This window comes from Chaetodon auriga, chromosome 3 (assembly GCF_051107435.1).
Source record: "Chaetodon auriga isolate fChaAug3 chromosome 3, fChaAug3.hap1, whole genome shotgun sequence".
Classification (NCBI taxonomy): Eukaryota; Metazoa; Chordata; class Actinopteri; order Chaetodontiformes; family Chaetodontidae; genus Chaetodon; species Chaetodon auriga.
In genome coordinates, this window is record NC_135076.1 from 1,100,534 (window position 1) to 1,122,564 (window position 22,031).

Sequence of the window (22,031 nt, forward strand, 5' to 3'; positions counted from 1 at the left end):
CGTCTGTCTTGTTAACCTGTCCTTGCTATCTTGTACCAGGTTATGACCGAAGCAGGACAGCCTCATCCAGTGGTTCAGGATGACTGCTTTGACCACGTTAGCTCCACTGTCCGTTGTCAGGCACACCTGTTTGGTCTCGTCCAGTTTCCATTCTTGCAGAAATTGCTTCAGACCACTCGCAATATTTTCACCCGTGTGGTCATCGGGGAAAAAACTCATCTGGAGGCAACAGCTGTTCCAACTCCAATCACTCGAATCTGTTTCGGTTGTAAATGTAAATAGGCAAATCTATAAATTAAAATAGTATACTTAAAGGAGACAAATTGTGCTATATTTTAGGTTAATACTTTTATATTCGGTTACCACTACAATATGTTCCCAGGCTAGAATGCTAGAAAACACAAGATCATTCTCATACTGTCCATTGCTACAGGACTGTCTTTACCCTCTGTCAGAGACCCTCTTTTTGATCCTGTCCCAGGCATTCAGGAAATCTGGTCTACTCTGACTGCAATGTTGTCAGTAATACTCACATTGCAAATAGTATTAATAAGTCCCATGTGACATATGAAGGAGACCGAAATCTGAATAGCATGTTGAATGTCATTTTTTCTGACTGAGGCAGCCCACAAAAAATGACTGGATTGTCTTTCTTTCACAGTTTGTGGGTTTGTAGGCACTCCAGACATGCAAATGTATGCACACAAGCACTGAAAGAGTTAGTTCTTTATAATATGACCCCCTCAATTCATTTTGTTATGTGTGGTTAAACACTCTGAGCTTAAATTTTATTTTAAGGAATAACTGTACTGACAAATTAAAAAATGCAATAGACAACAAACATACCATTCATTCATTCATTTTCTATACCCGCGCATCCCATTTCGGGGTTGCGGGGGGCTGGAGCCTATCCCAGCTAGCAATGGGCGAGAGGCGGGGTACACCCTGAACCGGTCGCCAGCCGATCGCAGGGACAAACATACCACAAAGAACAATTTATTTCAGAATTTCTCCAACGTATTTGAAAATATATCATCTGACAACACTGAAATTACACACTATACATTGCTGTGATGCTAACCATCTGACATTTGAATGTAAGGAAGACTTAAGAGACGGTGCTTTGACCCTTACACCAAGGACACATAGGCTGCTTGAGCAGTACATGTGGGTGGCCTTGCTGAGCTGCTGCGTCTGTAGGGCTGGGTATCGAACTTCAATACGTTTATGGTACTGACCAAACTGCTTCAATACTATTGAGTATTGAAAAATGTCAGATATATTGATTGATAATTATCAACAAATATGATAATGTGATTTTACCTTACACATATTGAAAAAAAGACAGGGCTGCAGGGAGAGAGGGAGGAGAGAAAAGAAAATAGATAATGTAAAAATCTGGTCCTTCCCCTGTTGTGTGTTCTCGTCATATCTGTGTTATATTCTGCAAATACAGACATTAAAGCTATAGTGAAACACTGGCATGATGTCGATATGATTGTCTATAGGTCATTTCCAGCTCTATTTTTGCAGAGAACTGTGTGCATGTCAGGGTAAAAATAGACAAGAATACAAATCTCCCGATGAAGTGCAACAGCAGTTTGACACGTGCATAACTCGCACTGCTCATGTCGACAGTGTCGCTGCTCTGACCTGTTTGACGCCAAAATGAAAAGCAAGCCATAACACTAAGCACATGCGCTGCTTAGGTATCCTGTGTGTTCCGGGCATTAGGGTACCAGGTGACCTGTTATTATTAACAGCACTTCCATTAATGTGGTATGCTCATATCACTATCTTGGTGTCCACATTGATAACATGACATTGATAACAGTTCCAGGCTACAGCAGAGGTCGTATTCTCTAAAAAGGCTCAGAGTGGATGAGTTGTCAATGCTGCAATGGGCTAGATGTAAGATGTATATTTACATTTGCAGGATGTAGTGACACAGAACCCATGAACAATACACTATGCAAGGATGATCTTACTTTTCAGGAGGTGCTCATAAAGTTTTTTTTCATTTTTTGGATGATGTCCTGGACAACCCCATCAGTTTGGGAGATGTGGTGGAACATGTCCCCGTACATCTTCCCGTTGCGGCCCTGATGCCCAGTAAATAAAAGGGGGCACGTCTAAAGGCATTTAGTTTTAAAACCTGCAAGAATTACGGTGAAGAAAAATATACACAAGTTACACCTTGGCCTAACAAATTAGCATAACAGGAGTTTAGGCATGTACAAGCGAGGCTAATCAGCACCAACTCAAGAGCTTCAACTTGACTGATTTGGCTGTGTTAAATTACTTTTTGCTCAGCTCTTAGCCACTAAGCTTTGTGCATTTCATCACAATATTTAGATATTTCATACATTATGTTATTAGGTGAAAGTGTAACAGGCGTATTGATTATTTATAAAAATCATGGTTTGTTACAGCCATGGTTTCACATATACTGAAGGCAGGATTGATTGACAAATAACATCACCATGTCTGAGTGGCCAAACCCCTTGTTAAACTATAGTGATTAAAACTCACAGATAGCTGGGCCGACTTGATGATCCTTCTGGGGTTTCTGTTTTTTTTTGACAGATGATGCCCACTCACTGTCCTTCAGCTTCGCTTTTTTTTTTTTTTTTTAATTCTTCATTAATTTGAAGAGGGCTCACACACTGCACACAGGTCTTCCTCACAAGGGAATTTGGGGCCTTTAATTGCATATTAAGCTTTAATCAGCTTAATATGCAATGGCAAATATAACGATACCAATAAAGTTTTGAATGAAATGTCTATTTTGTAGCATGGGAACTCATTAACGTTATTAACATGTCAAACTGAAGACTTTTTGAGAGTTATTGCTTTAGTGTGTATCTCAACATTATCAGTCCCTTTTGTTTCTATAGGAGATGCAGCTAACTAGTGCAATTGTACATAAACAGTTCTGGCCCTTCTGGTGAAGCCATTTTTAGCAACTACTACATTGTTAATACTGTACTAACATTAAGCTAGCTAGCCGGCAAAAAGCTTTCAAATGAACACACGCTGCAAAGGACAGAATGTTACAGAGGATGTTCTCCTGATGTTTCTCTCTCTCTCTCTCTTAAACAAAGTGCTCTTTTTGTCGACATTATATTGATCAGGAGAGTTCATGACAACTTACCTGGGTCTGGAGGGTGTCAGTTAAGGATCATCCAGAGTCCCGACATGAATCACGTCTACTGCGACTCCCAAGGTGCAGTGCAATTAAAGCATCCAATCACTGAGCTTGAAAGCTGCTGACCTATCGCTTACTGCGAGCTGAAACTAAAGGTTGATATTTTTTAGACACCGATTTAATTATCAATCACTTTTAATTAGTTCACATTCATAATCTGTTTCATTTTGAAATAAATAGTTAAAACAATTTTGTCAAGCAAAGCGGACTGGCGTCATCTCTATAGCAATGGTAGCTGAGGATTATGGGTAGTGTGTTGCCTACAGCTATCCATCACTGACAAACAACTCTTTCTTTCTCAGAATTGAAGGGGAAAACACGAAAAGTGATGTCCAGGAAATTAACCCACTAATGTTGTGTAATTAACAAGGACACAATGGTGTTACTGCCTTGAGAAATGTTGCAGATATCATTGTGAAAATCATTGTTAACGTGAAAACGGACAGAAAGGAAAATACTTCCGTGTGTCAGGTCCTCAGTTATCCAATGGGACTGATGCTCTCAGCGGCTTGAAGCGACGCGGTCAGGTTAATGAATTGAAGTGAATGGAAGGCTGGAGCGCTTGCTCTGAGCATCAAATATCGAGTCGGATGGAATTACATTAGAATCAGTTGAAAGCCCGCTGCGTTAAGACGCTCAGGGCGACCTTGTGAGTCAGAAACTGACGCCGAAGGGCCCTGGCCAAGCGTCAGTTTTTGACGCGCTGGGAGTGAGACTGTGTTGGTTTTCGCCTGAGCTCAAGTACTTTGACGACTGCTCTGTAGCCATGTGGAAGTGGCTGATGGTTTGTTAACTCAGCTTCAGAGTAGAAGTCATACAGTACATCAAGGGTATTTGTGCCTATTAACATAAGAGACTGTGAGATGGCTCTAACATCAGGTACCACCAAAGCAAGTGTAGACACATCAATCGACACTCCAAGAAACTCCTTTGGGAAAGTGACGCTCATTTCTATGTAGCCTAAGTAAGGCACAGATTGTCCATTTGCCCCTTCAACCTCTAGTAGATCATACAGTGGCTTAATCTCCTGCTCTGACAAGGGCTGTTAATAAAATGACCAGGGAATTGTATTCACTTGCGAGCCTGTGTCCAGTAGACAGTTAAACTGTTCACCTTTAATATTCACTTGAGCTGTGCTCTTTGTGCCAATCAACCCTTTAGGAAGCTTAAAAGGGTGGGTTTTATTTGAATGCTCTAAACTGGCACATACTTGACCTTTGCCACTGCCATTTACATCTGTGGGACATTGTTGACTATCTTCAGCCCCCGTTTGTCCCGCAATAGGGACTGAATCTAGTTTAAAGGTGAGTTAGGATTGTTTTGTCTTTCCCACGCACGCTGTTTTTCCTCCAACTGTTTCCTTTTTTCAGTGACTAGAGCAGGGTTTGGAGCATTGGTGCAAGAAGTGGCTATGTGTCCATCCTCCCCGCAGTTGAAGCAGTATCATGGCCTGGGTTTGTTAGTCTGCTTCTTTTTTATCTGTCTTCGCATGTCTGTATGTGCACCATCTGGTTTCAATACACTGTTCTGAAATTTTCTTGAAGTCCCCTTGTCACTGGGGCTCTTTGTTTTTTTCTGTGCTGTGAAAGAAGTCAATTGACTCTGCAGACTAGCTACCTGCTTCCTAAGATCCTCAATAACACTGGAATTGGATTCTCCTTTGACTCTACACAAACACATGTGCTCTGAAGTTGGACTCGCGGTCTTGTAGAACTGATGTGCTTTTTCATACGACTAGCTTTTGCTGCTTGTCGGTCCTCTTCAGTGCGTAGCATCAGCAAGAGGTTTGAGAATGATGGTGGGTTGCTTTTCTTTTGTTCGAGTTGCAGACTAGAGAATAGAGCATTATCCCAGCACCCTCTACAGAACTGCTTAAGGAGATGTCTACCTGTTTCTGCAGACGCAACTCCTCCCCTTTTTACAGCTAAGTTTAATGCTAGCTGCAGCCAATGAAGGTAAGTAGATGGTTTTTCACCGGGATCTTGGCGGGTGTTCATGAAATGAGCGAAAAGCTCCTCTCTGTCTTCAACAGTGCAAAAAGCTGAGTCTAGCAGCTGAAGGTAGGCTGCAGGAGGCGATTCAGGACTTAACCCCTTGACTATGTCAGCTGCAGGAGAAAGTAAGCTCTCAAGGATCCTTCTGGATATCTGTAGATGAGACATGCTGGGATCATTTAAAAGCAGTTCAATATGTGAGCGCCAAGTGTTGTAATCTGTTTCATTGTTAGGTCTGGGAGTCTTCCCAGAGAAGGAACGGAGTCTTACTGGGGACTGCAAGTGTGGATGTCGCACGGTGGAAGTCTTAAGTTATTTTTTTATGCAACCATTCTGTTTTATTGTGTATGATTTATTTATTTATTTATTTATTTATTTTCTTGCATGCTTTTATTGTGTTGTTTGTAGTGGTGTTTTTATTATGTTTTATTGCATGGTTTTAGTTGAAGTGATTTTGAGTTGTTTTACTTCCGGCCGGGGCACCCTTTGTAATTAGATTGATAACTTGCACCTGTGAAGTGCATTACCTGTCGTATAGACTGGCCAATAGGCTTGAGGAACGGAGCGGTGCGCAACCAATTGGATACGGGGAGGAGGGACGTCATGGGCGCACGCGGAAACAAGAGCAGCGAGAGGAGAGCAGGTGGAGAGAAAGGCGTCAGACGGTGCAGACACGAGCGGTAAATGTGAAGAGAAAGATGAAACCGACACAGGAAGCAGTGGGGAGACCGCCTGAGAGGGCTACGCCTGAGGCGGCCGCGGACCAGAGACCGTGACGGGAGGTGGTGACAGCAGCCGAGCCGACGAAGTCCAGAGTGTTACGATGCGACCTTATGGCAGCGGCAGAGCAAGGAGCTCTGCCTAGCGCGTAAGTACCCTTTGGGACCCAGTAACACTCTGGCACGTGAAAGGAAGGCGTCTCGGCTGTATTGTGTCGTGTAACCCCCCCACTGCCGCTGTGGTTTCTTTGTTCCAGGTATCCTGGCCGATGGTCCGTCCTCCTACGTAGTGAGTCGGAGGAGGAAACCAGAGAGCGCCGTGGCGACGGCGAGGAGCAGGAAGGCCGGGTCATCGGGTTTCGTTTTAAATCAGTTTTAAATCGGGCCTTGCGCTTTTGTTTTAGCTAGACTTTTTAACCGATTTTAACCCATGTATTGAAGACTGTTTGGCTCGTTTTAGAGACTTTTATGGGATACCTCTTTTTAATTTTGCTTTTTAAAAAAAAAAAAAAAAAAGTTATTGGTGTCTGTGCCTGGGACGGGTGAAATAAAATAGGACAATCTTGTTCCAGCCGCAAAGCTGTTGTCGCCTCCTTGGCTAAACATAGTGCGCACCGCTTGATGTAAAGGGACCAATACAAGTTTTACAACAAACCATCATTTTTTTTCTCATCACCTCCATTACATGGACCAATATCTTCCCTCTTTACAATATGCTCAACCACGGACCTCTGGATTTGTGGTGGGTTCACATCACTTACTGAAAGGAATGGAGTTCTCTTTACATTGGTGGGTGGCACTGGGGCAGTGACACTTGAGCCATTGTTGATCTGAGAAAGATCTGAGAATGACTGGGGCTGTACCTTGGGGATATCAAGCTCTGGCATTTCAAGAAAGGTCTCAATGAGTGTTGGGGTGGGGCACCTCATCTACAGGCTCCATGGATTCAATATCATCACTGATCCGAGACATCATCTCTTTCAGCACCTTCTCATAGGTTTTGCCACTTAACTTAGCTAGCCCTTTTAATTCCTCTAGGTATGTCCTAGTAAAACTAGTGCCAATCTTCGTAGTGTAAACACCACCTAGGGTCCTAACACAGTACACAACACTGGGGTCATCTCGCAGTGTGTACTCATATGGCAAAAGCGCCATATATACCGCATGTATACTCAACGATCAGGTTTTGGTAAAATTCAGAGGACGAATCATCAACTGCAATGGTTCACTTCTTGTAGACTGGCTCGCCATCCAGTTAACTGGAATCTCTCTTTTTTTTCCAGCGGGTGCTGTCTCTGGTTTCAGAGTTGTGGAAAATTTCTCTGGCTACCAAAACCTGACCTATAGACAGGTCACACACCCACAGTTACATTTACACACTCATCAATATAGGTTATATTTTACTTCTATTTTAGCTTGAAATATCACCAAGTTTTAATCAAACCTATAATTCAACTCATATTTCAAATTGTTGCACAACAAAACATGTTGTGAAAATCAAAGTCAGTGTAACATTACTTCAAATGCTCCACAAACATTACCTTGATTTAAGATCTTACAATTACATCTATCCAACCCTTATCACATAAGGCAGCTAACTTTGTACACGAGTCACTTCAACATTATGGAAAACATAGACCACACAGATTACAGTAACTGTGCAGCATAAGGTGCTTTAACTACACCAAAATCAACACAAACCATGACTTAACAGCAGTAAAAAAGAACAGTTTACTGAACTAACATGGCTCACAGACAAGAGAATTGTGGTTTGCTAACTGCATTTTCTTCCACATACACAGCTAATGCTATTAGCGTTAGTCTATGGTATTTTACACTGTATAAATTAGCCTAGTGGCTAGCGTTTTTTTCCGCTCCTAATTTTTCGACAGGTAACGATTTTTCTTACTCACTGCTGAGTGGTCTGAATCACCGCACGTCCTGACAGATCAGCGCAGTTAATTCCAGTGTCTGATGCAATAAAACTTTGGAGCAGCATTACTATTATTAAAGCAGCAGCACAACATGAAGAAGATGGCGGTCTCCCGCGCATCAGGCTCTCGACAGACTAGTGAGGGCTGCTGGGAGTCTCCACTGATTGGCGACTCTGCACTAGATCAAGCCACATAATTGGCTCACTTTATTGTCATTCATAGGAATAGTATTAGCCCTTCATATGCCACTTTTGATAACCTGGTTTACATAAAACTTCTATAAAATCAGCTGAAAGTGTTTCAAAGCAATTCAATAAAAAAAAGTCATAATGCTAAAATATAGGAAAGACATGAGAAGCTGTACTTCTAATAAAAGTTTATTGAGAGACTGCCAACACAAGTGGCTACACAGGTTTACTGCATTCCATACATAAGCATCAGTAACACCAGCTCCAGGTAAGAGATACAGTATGGTGCCCAAACATGCTCATATGATACCTGTAAGGGCCATTAGAAGAAAGACTGGAACATTTTTTGATGAGATGTGTGTAAAGCCTCAAAAGATTGGCAGCAAAATGTGGAATAGATATGGGGGATGAATACAGCAGTGAAACCTGTCATTTGGCAAGACATCAAACACAGTGTTAGAGTGATGTCTAATGCTTCGTTTGACATTTTGGACCTAAGACCAAACAGCCCCACCTGACAGAAGACATTGATCTCCTAAATTATTTTGGATAAAGGAATTCCAGTTGGATATGTGTTGGTCCTTGTGGTTTGTTGATTTTGTACTAACTGACAAACAAGTTTTATTTATTTATTTATTTACTTATTTATTTATTGTGTTGTTGAAATCAGATCCCTGTTTTGTTCCATTAAAATAATTAATTAGCAAACTTCAAGAATAGCACAGGCCACTCCCATGTCAGAGAGGTTTAAAAAAAAAATAACAAAACAACAACTACAAATCTGGTTGTTCTTGTCCACATTCCATTTGTCCAGTGTAATGCAAGTTGATTCTGTTATGCCACAAACAATACAGAGACTGTGAAGACAGATGAAGTTGATGACAGGGACATTTCTACTGCCTCTCTTCATGTCCTCTTCACCGCTTCTTTTGGCCCAGTGACATGCTGAAAAACAGCATTAATTAACCAACACTGTACTGCACAAGGTAGGAGATAATATAGTTTCTTCTTGTTACTGGAACAGAGAGATTTTTTTGTGTGTTTTTGTTTGTTGAGGTCAGCAATTTTACTTAAAAAATTCAGAGTACATGGACCTGGTGCATTTTAAATCTTAGCCAAAGTTATTTAACTAATTGTAAGAAACTTGTACATTAATGTAGGTAATGTTAGCTAACAGTAATACTGCATGTATCATTAAGAGACTGGAGGCCAATTCTAAAAGCATCTAGTCTGCAGTCCTTTAGTTCCAACTCTCCATTCTACCAAAAGGTTAGGTCCTTAAAAAATTACACAGACTGGGCTTCATGCATAAGCAGATTTGTTCTTAAGTGACTGTTAGACAGATTTATGAGAATTTGTAGTATATTCATCAATTTTCTTATGCTTAGAATTTTATCTTAGGAATAAATGAATCATCAGTTGCTTTGTTATATTCTACCATTAAGAACAGCTACATGTTCCAAGCACTATTGCCTTGTTGAATCACAACCTTGACCTATTCTCGACCACAACATACACTCCACTTGTCCATAGGGGCTCATGTTGCTTGTGATAAGATGAAGGAATGTCTTGAATGTACCAACTGTATAACAATAATATATAGTATTCAGCCCAGGTCTCTGAGATGTTTCTATAACATGATTTGAGTTAGTGTGTGGTAAACTCAACTGACAGGACATTATTTGGAAAGGTGCACATCTGTCTACATACAATCTCTCAGCTCACAATGTATATCAGAGCAAAAACCAAGCCGTGTGGATGAAGGAACTGCCTGTTCTCTGCATATCCTCTTAAACGCATTAAGGCTGGATGGGGCCTATCAGTGGACAGCCATTTTCATGTCTCTCCAGAGATATTTGATTGGGTTCAAGTTCAGGATCTGGCTGACCTACTCAAGCACATTCACATAGTTGTGTCTTAGCCACTCCTGCATTGTCTTTGCTGTGTGCTTAGGGTCCTTGTCCTGCTGGGCTCAGTCTGAGGTCCTAAGCACTGTGGATCAGATTTTCATATCTGTCTTTTGCTCAATACATCTTTCCCTCAACCCTGACCAGTCCCTCAGCCCAAAAGCACAATGCTGCCACCACTATGTTTTGCCATTAGGGTGGTATTGAGTAGTGCCTGGTTTCCTCCAGGCATGGATCAATGGTTCCCACACATGGACTTTACTGGGGCCATATATTAACTGTCAAAGTATATTCTACGACCCATTTTTTACTTTTGTTTTTAACTGTCTGAATGATGCTATCTGTGATCAAACTAGACAATCTCTCCTTGCTCTATGTCTCCTGTACCTGTTCTGCAGTCCCTTCTGTAAATGCACTGACTGTGGTGTGTCCTCTTCTGTTAAATGTAGGCCTACTTATGCTGTTGTTTGGTAAAAGCTTATAATTGCAAATGCCATAATTATGCTGACCTCTGCAGATCTTCTGGGGCATCACATTAAAACTGCATGTTGGTTGGGCAGGCCTCCACTCATTGTATATTAATAGTATCCATTAGGATAAAAGATTAATTTGTGTCTTATGGATTCCCACCTTACAAGAGAAGTGATATTTTTTATTACACACTCAATCTTTGAGTACACCAGCATCTTTGCCTTTTAACACATGGGGCGGCTGTGGCTCAGGAGGTAGAGTGGTCGTCTACCTATCAGAAGGTCGGTCAGTACAGCTTTGCAAACACTTCCTACAGCAGACAACTTTTGGATTTAAGATTTCAATGCATAAGCAGTGTATTCAACAAACTTCAGCTCCCCCAAGAGATCACCAAGACAACAAGGCCAAGCGACGGAGCTATGCCGACCAGCAGCATCGAGATAGCAAACAAAGGAGAGGGAAGCGTGGAGGTCTATATACTAAGCTACGGCTAACCCCGCACCAGCTATCATAACCCAGTATCTTCGTGGCCAATGTTCAGTCCTTGGCAAACAAATGGACAAGCTATGCCTTCAGATCACCTCATAGAGAATGCTTATGGACTGCAATGTCATGATTTTCACTGAAACGTGACTTAACACCAGCATCCCGGACAATGTGGTAGAGCTGCAGGGATGCTGCTTCTTCAGAGCGGACAGATGGCAGAGCACTCCAGTAAGACCAGGGGTGGAGGACTGTGTATCTACGTTAACAAAACTTGGTGTACAGACTCTGTTATCACCAGGAACCACTGTTCTGCTAATCTGGAATATCTGATGATCAAGTGCAGGCCTTTTTATCTGCCTAGAGAGTTCACATCTACTGTAATAACTGCAGCTTATATCCTCCCGAATGCTAATGCTAAACTAGCAATGAAAGAACTATATGCTGCTGTCCACAAACAACAAACTACACACCCTGATGGAGCCTTTATTGTTGCTGGAGACTCCAACCACTCCAACCTGAGGACTGTTCTCCCCAAATTTCACCAGAATGTCTCCTGCCCCACTAGAGTAGACAAAACCCTGGACCATGTTTATACAGTATTCCTTAGGCTTACAAAGCCACTCCCCTCCCCCACCTGGGACAGTCTGATCACCTCTCACTGTTCCTACTCCCCAAGTACATACCACTCATCAGATGTGTGAACCTATGGCCAGAGGGAGTGGACCCCACACTCCAGCACCAGTTCCAACACACAGACTGGAGTATGTTCACCACCCAGACCACGCTGGACTCAGGATCCATAGACATTGACCCATACGCCTCCTTTGTTCTGGATTACATCAACACATGTTGACAATGTCACCACCCACAAACAGATGAGAACTTTCCCCAACCAGAAGCCTTGGATGAACAGAAAGGTCCGCTCCTACTGAAGGAACATGACGCTGCCTTCAGATCTGGTGACACAATAGCCTACAGCTCATCCAGAGCTAACCTGAAGAGGGGCATCAGGAAAGCTAAACACGCTCACAAACAACAGATTGAGGAGCACTTCCACAACAACGCTGACCCCCGCCGCATGTGGCAGGGCATCCAGGCCATTACAGACTATCAGCCAAAAAAGACAGCCCTACCAACCAGCAATGCCTCCCTCCCTGATGAGCTCAACCACTCCTACGCTCATTTCAACCGGGACAACAAATAACCAGCCATCAAAACTGCTCCCCATCCAGATGAACAGCGCCTCACACTCTCCACCTATGACGTGTGTTCTGCACTCAATATTCTGTCTCAAAAAAACAAAACAAAACAAAACATATGAGCTCTACTTTTCCATGTTTTTGTGTCCAAGTGACTAATGGAGACAACAATTTTTGAAGTTTTTCCAGTATTTTTAGCATGCCAGCAGTCAAGAAATGGACTGCAATGTATCCCTACACAAGATAGCCCCTCCTGCGTGTGATGATGATACTGACTTTCTCACTCTGTCTCGACACTGTTATGAGTTGGTTTTCTATGTATTTTATTTTTTATGCTTGTGCTTACGTTTCCTTGTTTTTCTCTTCCTGTGTCTGCAGTGGAGGTGTGGCCTGGCGGTGCTGCAGGCAAACAGCGCACCTGAGGCTCGTCTCCCTAATTTCACCTGTTCTTAAGCAGCGTGGTGACTTCGCCTCGCTGCCAGATTGTCATGGTCCTTGCCTGACTTTCCAGCCTTCTCTCTAGTCTATTGATTTCTTGTTGTGCTCTTGTCGCCTTGTGCAGGTTTCCCTTGTTAGTGGTTATCTCAGTGATTATTGATTTGGTTTGTTAGTGTATTGTTCCCTTGCGGTTCCTACCTTAGTAAGTTGTTCCTGGTGTTATCTGTTTTCCTACCCGCTCACCACGGTATAGTTGATTGTTTAGTTTAGGGCTGATTTTGTGTTTGCTAGTTTCAGGATTGTTTGGTTGTGTTTGTTATCTTTATTTTTGTGATTATAATAATCCGTTCGTTGTAGATGCCAGATGTAACAGGATGCACACCTTCCAAAAAGTTCAACTTTTGTCTCATCAGTCCACAGAATATTTTTCCAAAAATCTTGGGGATCATCAAGATGTTTCTTGGCAAATGTGAGACGAGCCTTTGTGTTCTTTTTGGTCAGTAGTGGTTTTCGCCTCGGAACTCTCGCATGGATGCCATTTTTGCCCAGTCTCTTTCTTATTGTTGAATCATGAGCACTGACTTTAACAGAGGCAAGTGAGGCCTGCAGTTCTTTAGAGGTTGTTCTGGGTTCTTTTGTGACCTCCTGGATGAGTTGTTGTTGCGCTCTTGGAGTAGTTTTGGTAGGCCGACCACTCCTGGGAAGGTTCACTACTGTTTCCAGTTTTCTCCATTTGTGGATAAGGGCTCTGACCGTGGTTCGCTGGAGTCCTAAAGCCTTAGAAATGGCTTTGTAACCCTTTCCAGACTGATAGATTTCAATTACTTTGTTTCTCATTTGTTTTTGAATTTCTTTAGATCGCGGCATGATGTGTTTCTGTTTGAGATCTTGCATCCTTCTTCACTTTCTCAGACAGGTTCTATTTAAGTGATTCCTTAATTGAATAGGTCTGGCAATAATCAGGCCTGGGTGTGGTCTTTCCAAAAAATGTGGTTAATCACAGTTGACTCATGATTTAACAATGGGGGCAATTACTTTTTCATATAGGGTCATACAGGTTTGGATGGCTTTTTTCCCTTAATAAATAAAATCATTATTGAAAAACTGCATTTTGTATTTACTCAGGTTATGTTTGTCTAATATTAAAATTTGTGTGATGATCTGACACATTTAAGTGTCAGGAAGGGGGCAAATACTTTTTCACAGCACTGTATGTATTTTTTTAGAATTCAAATATAAATGTGAATGTAAAATATTCGTTTACAGCCCTATATTACTGCCGATTATTTTCCAACCATTAGATTGAATATGTTAATACTGCAATAACAATGCATGCTTTCAAATCAGTCAGTGTCTAGATCATCATTATCACACGCAGATGTGATGTACTGTATTATCCAACTCTATCAAGTCCTTATGACATGATTTGTGATGAGTTAACTGTACTGTAAACTATATGTGACATACAGTTATGGGCCTAAAACACGTTATAGGTGTGCAAACCTACTTATTAAAAAATGCCTGGTCTTGTAGATTCAGGACCAAACTGTCAGCATTAAGGTACACCTTGTTCTGAGATGATGCAACCTGGAAGAAGACACAACAGCCATCATCATCATCGACATCAATCACCATCACCACCACCACCGCTAATGCTGCTGGGACAAATATTTTTTAGCTGCTCATTCTGGTATCCTGCAAAGGTCACACAGAAATTAAATCTTGCATGTTTTTTTCTAAAATCAGTCAAAGTGGAACAGAGAGATAAACAATAGTACTGACCGTCTTTGCAATGTTCTGTGCTGCTCTGATCCGCCTCAGCTTCAGGTAACCTGGGTTCTTAGTCACTGCTAAGCCCAGCTGACACACAAACAAACAAACAAACAAACAAACACACACACACACACACACACACACACACACACACACACACACACACACACACACACAGAGCTTTTCTTTGGTCAATATATTGCCATTCACACGACATGGCCAAAAATGCAATGCAAGGTAGACAGTGACACCAATTACTTAAAGTCCTAACAGTGTTGTTTCACTATCGCACTAGAGTTTACGTCAAAATGCCAAAACTGGCAGGGTGTTTATTACATATTAGTTATTGTCTCAGTAGTATACAGCTCCTGAGGTTGAGCACAGCTCTTTCAAGAGTAATAGTGAGAACCAGGTTATTAATTTCAGTTAATTACCATTTTGGCAGCTTCAGCCTCTCCTTCAGCCTGGATGATCTTCTGTCTCTGATCCTGTTTGGCTTTCTCCACATAGAACTGGGCTCTCTGTGCCTCTTGATGGGCTAAAACACACACGCACAAATGCATCATTACTGCTTATGCTATTCTTAGCACAAATTTAATGAATTCCTAGATTTCTTCTTTCAAGTAAAACATTAAAAAATATACAATTTCTGAGTCAAGAAATATTTCTACAACCATATAAACTGTTTATTGAATATTTTGCATATTTGCTTGATGTTACACCAAATGCAAAAGTTCTGGTCAGAAGAGCCAAACAATCAGCAGCTGACACATTGTACTGTGTACTGTGTATCACACACTGGGCAGACTACTCTTTGCTTACTTTGCACTTGCTTTTCAGACTTTACATGAGAATCAAAAGTTCCATTTAAAGACTGCAAATGTTCACAATGTGCCTCATGATAATCACTGCATAGTTTAGCAGCCATTTTATTCCATAGTACCTTTCATCATGATGTATTTGTCAAGCAATGAGGTCAAAGGAACTGTATTTGTAGGCTCAATTAGACTGGAGCAGCATTTTTTTTCAATAATGAAGTCCCTGCCTATGTTGATTTGGCCATTAAACAATAACCCTTTAAATTTGAGTTTGCTGTGTTAATCAACAGATTTGCTGTTGATTAAAGCAGTTAACATTGTTGAAATGTTTAAATTGAAGCTAAACAGAAAATAGCAAAGAGGAAAGATTAATGGGACTGTTGAGCAACATAACAAACATACTGTTAATCTGCAGGAGCCACTCTGCTGCCTGATTGTGGTATACTGAGCCTTACCAACTTGCTTGGCTTCCACAGCAGCCGTGTACTGGCTGCTAAAACTTAGTTCTGTGATGGACACATCATCAAGAATGATGTTGAAGTCTTTGGCTCTCTCAAACAACTCCCTGCGCACCAGCAGGGACACCTAGACAACAATACAGACCAACAATATTCAACACTGGACAGACAATATCACACAGGTATGGACTAGACTCACTGGGATGTCTTGAGGCAGTGATTTGTAGCTTGATAATGTTTGATTGCATTATATTCTGAGGTTTTTAGACACCTCACACGGTCTTAGACGAATGAACATTATGAGTATATTTGTAATTATTTGAGGTAGTGCTGAAACAGTTGAGTATTACATTAGGTGATGAAGATAAATATATGTAAACAGATAAACTGGGATAGAATCAAATATCAAAGTGTACAGAGGTGTTAGACTGCAGTGACAACAGTACCTGTGCTCTCTGTGTGATGAGCTGCGAGGCATTAAATTTTGCCACAACAGATTTGAGGACTTCATTGACAATGGAGGGCAGGACTCTCTCATCATAGTCCTTCCCCAGCTGTTGGTACATGACTGGCAGGTTGGATGCTAAGGGCCTGGACAACACCCGCACTGCAATGTTCACCATCTGCAGATCTATACCACACACCAGTAATGTTTAGTTTCAAAACAAAAAATCCTAAAAATAGAAGAAAATATTTTGCAAACAATCATATGATCCACTTCCTCAATACATATGCCAGGGCTATTCAATTACAAATTCAGATGGGCCAGATTCTAAAATCGAGACCTTAAGCTGGGCCAGACATTTTAAGGTCAGTAAGGAAGAGGTAATGACAAATTTAAAACCAACACAAATTAACATAATGAAATAACAAGTGATGTTTATTAGTCATTTTTTGTAAAATGCAGCCACTTCAAAAAGTGCATAAAAACACAGTTCAAAACTTTTAATTGAACAGAGGTAGTATATTCTCACTCATGAAATAACCCCGTCATTAAAAAAGTGCATGTCAATTGTGATGAAATTGTTTTCCCCTTTGAAATAAAATAAACATATCTGACATAAGAACATCAAAAAGCGCAAGAAAACCTTCTCTAAATAAACAGAACCTGAGGTAGCAGCAATGCTATTTTTCACTTAAATAACTAAAAAGAATATTTTGGTCACAAAATATTGTTCCTTTTGAAATGAAATCAAAGTAACATTTGTCTCGCCAGTTGTGTGCCTGTCTAACGGCAGTAAGCAGAGCAATTCCTCTTGTAAGATTTTACAGTTAAAAAAAAATGAACATATATTGCGCTGTATCACCTCTTTTTGTGGACTCATCTACTGCTATAGACATGGTGTCAGCTTTCTTCAGACCTTCCAACAGCGTTTCAAACACATCTGTAGCAAGAATTTCAACCCTGCGAATGTTTGAAGTGTCTGACAGGGGCACATTTTAATGGCAGATGTTACACTCATTTTAACTGTGTTGTCACTTATCACTTCATCCGTGACTGCAAGCATGCAATCTTTAATGGTATCAGAGTCTGTGAATGGCCTTTTCTTCTTTGCTAAAATCCACAAAACACGGAGGGAAGCTGCTGTGGCTCTCTCTTGAGCTGTAACTGTCTGCACCAGAGTTGTACTACTCCTGTTGTACGAAGCAATTAAACACTGCACCTTTGAAGTCCTCTGTTGGGATCCTTCGGGAAAGTTTACTCGGAAAGTCAGGTGTTTTTCCAGGTGGTGTCTCCGGACATTATACTCCTTAAGTACCGCAACACAGTCATTGCAAAGTAAACACATAGGTTTAGTGTTTGGAGTTGGCAGTAAAATAAAACACTATTTGTCCGTCGATGCAGGGTTAAAATGACGGTTTTCATTGTCAATATTTCGTTTAAGGGTTGAGAGAGACATACTTTCATCTGCTGGAGTTGGGATTCTATCCATAGACATAATATACGTAGACGCCTCATTACATGCTGGAGCGTAATCCAGCGTCTCCACCATATTGGTTGAGTCTCCTCACTCTAGGCTAGCACCAGAGCCAACCGAAGTCAACGTGAAGAGAGCAACTATGCCCTATTTTGTGCAGCCTACGGTTGCAATAACCGGCACAATATTGAAAGCAGATCATGTGGGATTACCTTTCACAATTAAGATTGAACAATAATTTTGGTTATTTGACCATTATAATATTATATCATCGTAACTAACGTTATTTGGCTATCAATGAAATGCTAACAGCAGGAACAGGTGCTCTTTCTCATTATCTCGAGCTGTTTTTTTTTTATTCACATTTTGAAGGTTTCCCAGTGACACAGACTTGCGGAGGCAATGGGAAGTTGCAATGAGAAGGGAGGGTTTTGTTGCTACTGAGTCATCCAAGCTCTGTAGTGAGCACTTCAAGCCAGATGACTTTGACAGGACGGGCCAGATTGTCAGGCTTAGAGATGGTGTCACCCCATCTGTCTTCAACTTCCCGTCTCATCTCCAAAGAGTAGGTGTATTTTTACTCTACATGCCTCTGCGTGCTTTACCGTTAGTTCTTTCTGTGTGTTTGGGAATAAGCGATGTATTGTGTATTACAATACACTGTGGGATACTGAAACCTTTTCAAGTTGTTTTTAATGAAGTTGTTTTTAAGTATTATGTTTCTTATATTTTAGCCTGTAGTAACAAGGAACACAAGAACTTCAAGGAAAGCTGAAGAGACCCTACCAGTGGACCTTTCTCAGCATTTCCCTGAAAGTGAACCTCGGCCCAATGAGTATTTGTATTTGATATGTCCCATACAGCTGTGAGCATCATGGCTCTGGCCATATTAAAATCTCTCCCTTGCTTTCTGCAACTTGTAATGGAAATCCTTATTATTCATCTTCTCTGTACTTAATCATAAGTATTCACTGTCACACTCGAGACAACAAGAAGGGAGTCCGTCTGCAGGCGTCAGAATAAGGCAGGTTTTACGTCTGTACAGCTGGAGTCTGGGACTCCAAAACCCTGAACCTCCCTATCAAAGATGGTAGAGAAGCGGGGGACCTGGCACGTGAGGACCGACGCCCACTCACTGGCGTGATCCAGAGAACCTTTTCTGGCACACAAACTTGTCTTTCTGGTGAGTAAATCTGGAAAAGGTAAACGATCCTCACCACCTGGGGTGTGTTGTAATAGACGTATTAACAGGGCAGGTTTTGGAAACCGCTGCAGGATCAAGGAAGCTTCGGGTCAGGGACCCAGGGGGGCAGGTTTTGGAAACCGTTGTAGAGTCTGGGACTCATAGGTACAGCCCCTGTGCACATTAAAAAAGCTTTGAATGTTACCATCAACGATCGTTTAGGTTTAGGTTTTCTGTTCTAAGAACGCAGGGGGTTAGAATAATTTTACATTACACTCTCACTATAAAAAAAAAGTGGGGAGTTTAATAAAAACAACGAAATTAAGGTTAAAAAAAAAAAACTCTAGAGAAAACCAATAGTAAATATCTACACTGATTAGTTGAAGTGGTAATAAATAAAAATAAAAATCCAAGGTCCTTACAAATCCACCTAAAGAGAAGAAGAAACTAAAAATCTAAAAAAAAAAATTTTCTCTCTCTCTTCTTTTTCTCCTTTTCCTTTTCAACAATGGGTTCCAACAGCAGTAAAGAAAAAGCATCTGAAAATGTACCTCTGATGTGTTCTCCCAATATTCAATTTATGATCACAAAATATGGTGAACAAAGTACTGACCAAATTAAAATCTGGGTTCAGGAGTGTGGGTTCCCATGCACTGGCAGTTTTAGCCTAAACCAATTAGAACACTTTTGAGTCCAACTAACAGCAAAGGAAAAAATCAGTCAGACAAAGCAAAAGAAAAAAGGAAAACTGTTTCAAGCAAACTGGGAAGCTTTTGATTGTTGGCTCACTGAAGCCAACATCAGGGACAGAAAACAAAAGGCATGGAAAGCTACACTAACCTCTGCATCACAGTGCCTCAAACTAGATCCTGATCTGGACTCGGCTCCGCCCAGACGACAGCCTGCACCAGCTGTGGACCGAGGAGGAGCAGCCAGCCTCCCCCACAGGATGTGCACACAACACGACAAGGCACCATTTTCAAGCGAACAGACTCCATTCCTCACTCAGACTCTGTTAATTGCACCGATGGTTGAAGTAGCTGGAGGAGACGGAAACTCTCAGCTAATCATCAGACCATGGACGTACAACGACATGAAAGAAGCTGCCAAACACCTCCCCTCTGTTCAAAATGGGGGAGAAGAGTTTGCTACACAACTGGACATCTTCTGTCAACAATTCAGACCCTCGACCAATGAACTGAAGCGACTGCTCCTATAGATATATACTTTCCTATAGAAGAGCAAAGACTGACTCACCCAACATGGGCAAATGAAGTGAACATTCAATATAGACAATCAGTGACTGAGCTCTGTGATAGAATCAGAAAAGTTTTCCCTGTAAGACTGGATATGGGGAAGATATCAGCTTGCAGACAGGAGGAGAATGAGACTGTGTCTGATTATCTCACTCGACTCACAGAGATCCACGACACACACAGTGGCCTCCAAAGACCAGCTGCCATGGGGGGGATGAACCCAGTTACCCCATGGGAGGCTCACCTGTGAGACCGCTTCATTAATGGCATGAAATCAGAAATCAGTGAGATGGTTAAACACAACTGTCTGACATGGGACTATGGAAATCTTGTGTAGCAGAACTGGTCTGTAGCTGACCCTCTTCTCCCCTCTTTGCATTGCTCAGGAGAAGTGTAGTGATAAAACAATTGACCATCTGGAAGGTTCACAGGAAGGTGTGAACCCAGGCAGAGACAGGATGTCTGGTTTAGAGACATCTTCTCACACCCTTTCAGGGCAACAAGAGTCACTGATAACACTTTTACCTCTAATTTACATCTGGTCAAGATGTTCTCATGGAGGTGCTAACTCTTTCTTGATAGCCCATGGGAGTTAAGGACAATAAAACTGCCTGGATGGACGAATGCCATGTCCCAAAGGAATCTTCAAATCAGATAATGCTGATGGGTTGTAAATTAGACATTCCTGAAGCAAACTGTTCTGTATGTCTGTGTGCCTTTTTGCTTAACCTACCAAATTAACCAAATCTCTATGTTTGATTTAACTGTAGATGTTACATTGCTAAGCTCGTGATCAGTACAATAACAACGCTTTCCTGGTGTTTCTAACTTACAGGATGATGAAACTGTGAATTTAACTATTTCAAAGGTTTTCTCTGAGTTTCTACCATGTAACCATACTGCCATCTAGAGGTTCATAGCGGTTAGGTTGAATGTTCTTAGCGGAAGACATTTATTAATAAGTAACCATAATAGCAATAATCATTTCGGCAAATATAGTCTGCCCTTCTTTATTCTTTCATCATATTAAAGTTGTTATACCCTTAGTCATCATGTTTATTAGGATTAGTATTAGAAAATGTTACCGTATTCATTGTTTAATGTTGTCTTTATTCATAAGAATTGTCTAACGCATGTAGTGAACACGCATGTTGTTGTTGTAGTGCCATTGAAAATTGATCATTTAAAATATATTCGATTGACCATAGTGAGAAGCAGGTGAGCCCTCGTATGAATCATTAATTAATTCTCGCTCTGTGAAACGAAATCACGTTGCACGTCTGCGAACCATCCCACATGCGTGAAGGCCTATTGATTAGACACGCCCTGGAGCGATGATAAAGTTAGCCGTGCGCAACGGACGCCAGTTTAGTTTAGTTTTGTCTTTCTTCCAGTCTAGTTTTGTTTTTCTTTCGTCTCGTTTTGTCTTAGTTTGTGTTAAGTTCTGTTCTTTAGTTTTCAAGTATTTTTCCGCTCCGTCATTTTCTCAGTCTTTTTGTTGCTGCTCACAACTACACAGAGTGGCCTGATTTAATTCTGCAGAAAACGCACTTTTCTTATCTTCTTGAAACTTTCATTTTTGCTCGCCACGCCAAGCCGCCCATTTCCTATTTTTATTGTTAAAGTCTAGTCACGTAATAATAATTTTGAAGACATTTTCGACCGGCCATCGAAGAGTTTCTCAATCTTATTATTAGTAATCAAAAGCCTTGCCAAACGGCCAACAACTAACTGACCGCACCGAAGACCTGTAGCCTGCTGCTGACCTGCTGGTCCGGGTTAAAGAAACATCAGAAGCCGTCCCTCGTCTGTAACCGACACCGAAGACCCTCAGCTCCCGAGACATCCCTGTCCAGCACCAGCTCTCATCAGTGGTTCGCTTGATTCGTCGGGCAGACTGCTGTGCAGACCAGAGTGACGGACTATGACGCGGAGCCTCTTCGTGTTAGTTCGGGGCAGACATCTAGGAACGTCGCCGACAAAGTAGGCATATTTAAGCGGTTTTGAATAATAATAATAATAATTCTCTAAACTGTTCATTCAACAAATTAACTTCATATTCGTGTCCCCATTTTCCTTT

General features: G+C 41.4%; 1 protein-coding gene across 1 annotated transcript in view; it reads right to left on the bottom strand.

The window, feature by feature from the left end:
* Positions 1 to 8,218: 8,218 nt before the first annotated feature.
* LOC143315184 (prohibitin-2-like) overlaps positions 8,219 to 22,031 on the bottom strand; it is a 51,645-nt gene continuing 37,832 nt past the window's right edge. Inside the window, exons 5-10 of the mRNA XM_076722723.1 lie at positions 16,040 to 16,224; positions 15,591 to 15,720; positions 14,752 to 14,855; positions 14,327 to 14,404; positions 14,052 to 14,131; positions 8,219 to 8,988 (exon numbers count right to left, since the gene is read on the bottom strand). Of these exons, the coding sequence (XP_076578838.1) occupies positions 8,961 to 8,988; positions 14,052 to 14,131; positions 14,327 to 14,404; positions 14,752 to 14,855; positions 15,591 to 15,720; positions 16,040 to 16,224 (605 nt within the window). The 3' untranslated portion in view covers positions 8,219 to 8,960. The remainder of the gene's footprint in view (positions 8,989 to 14,051; positions 14,132 to 14,326; positions 14,405 to 14,751; positions 14,856 to 15,590; positions 15,721 to 16,039; positions 16,225 to 22,031) is intronic.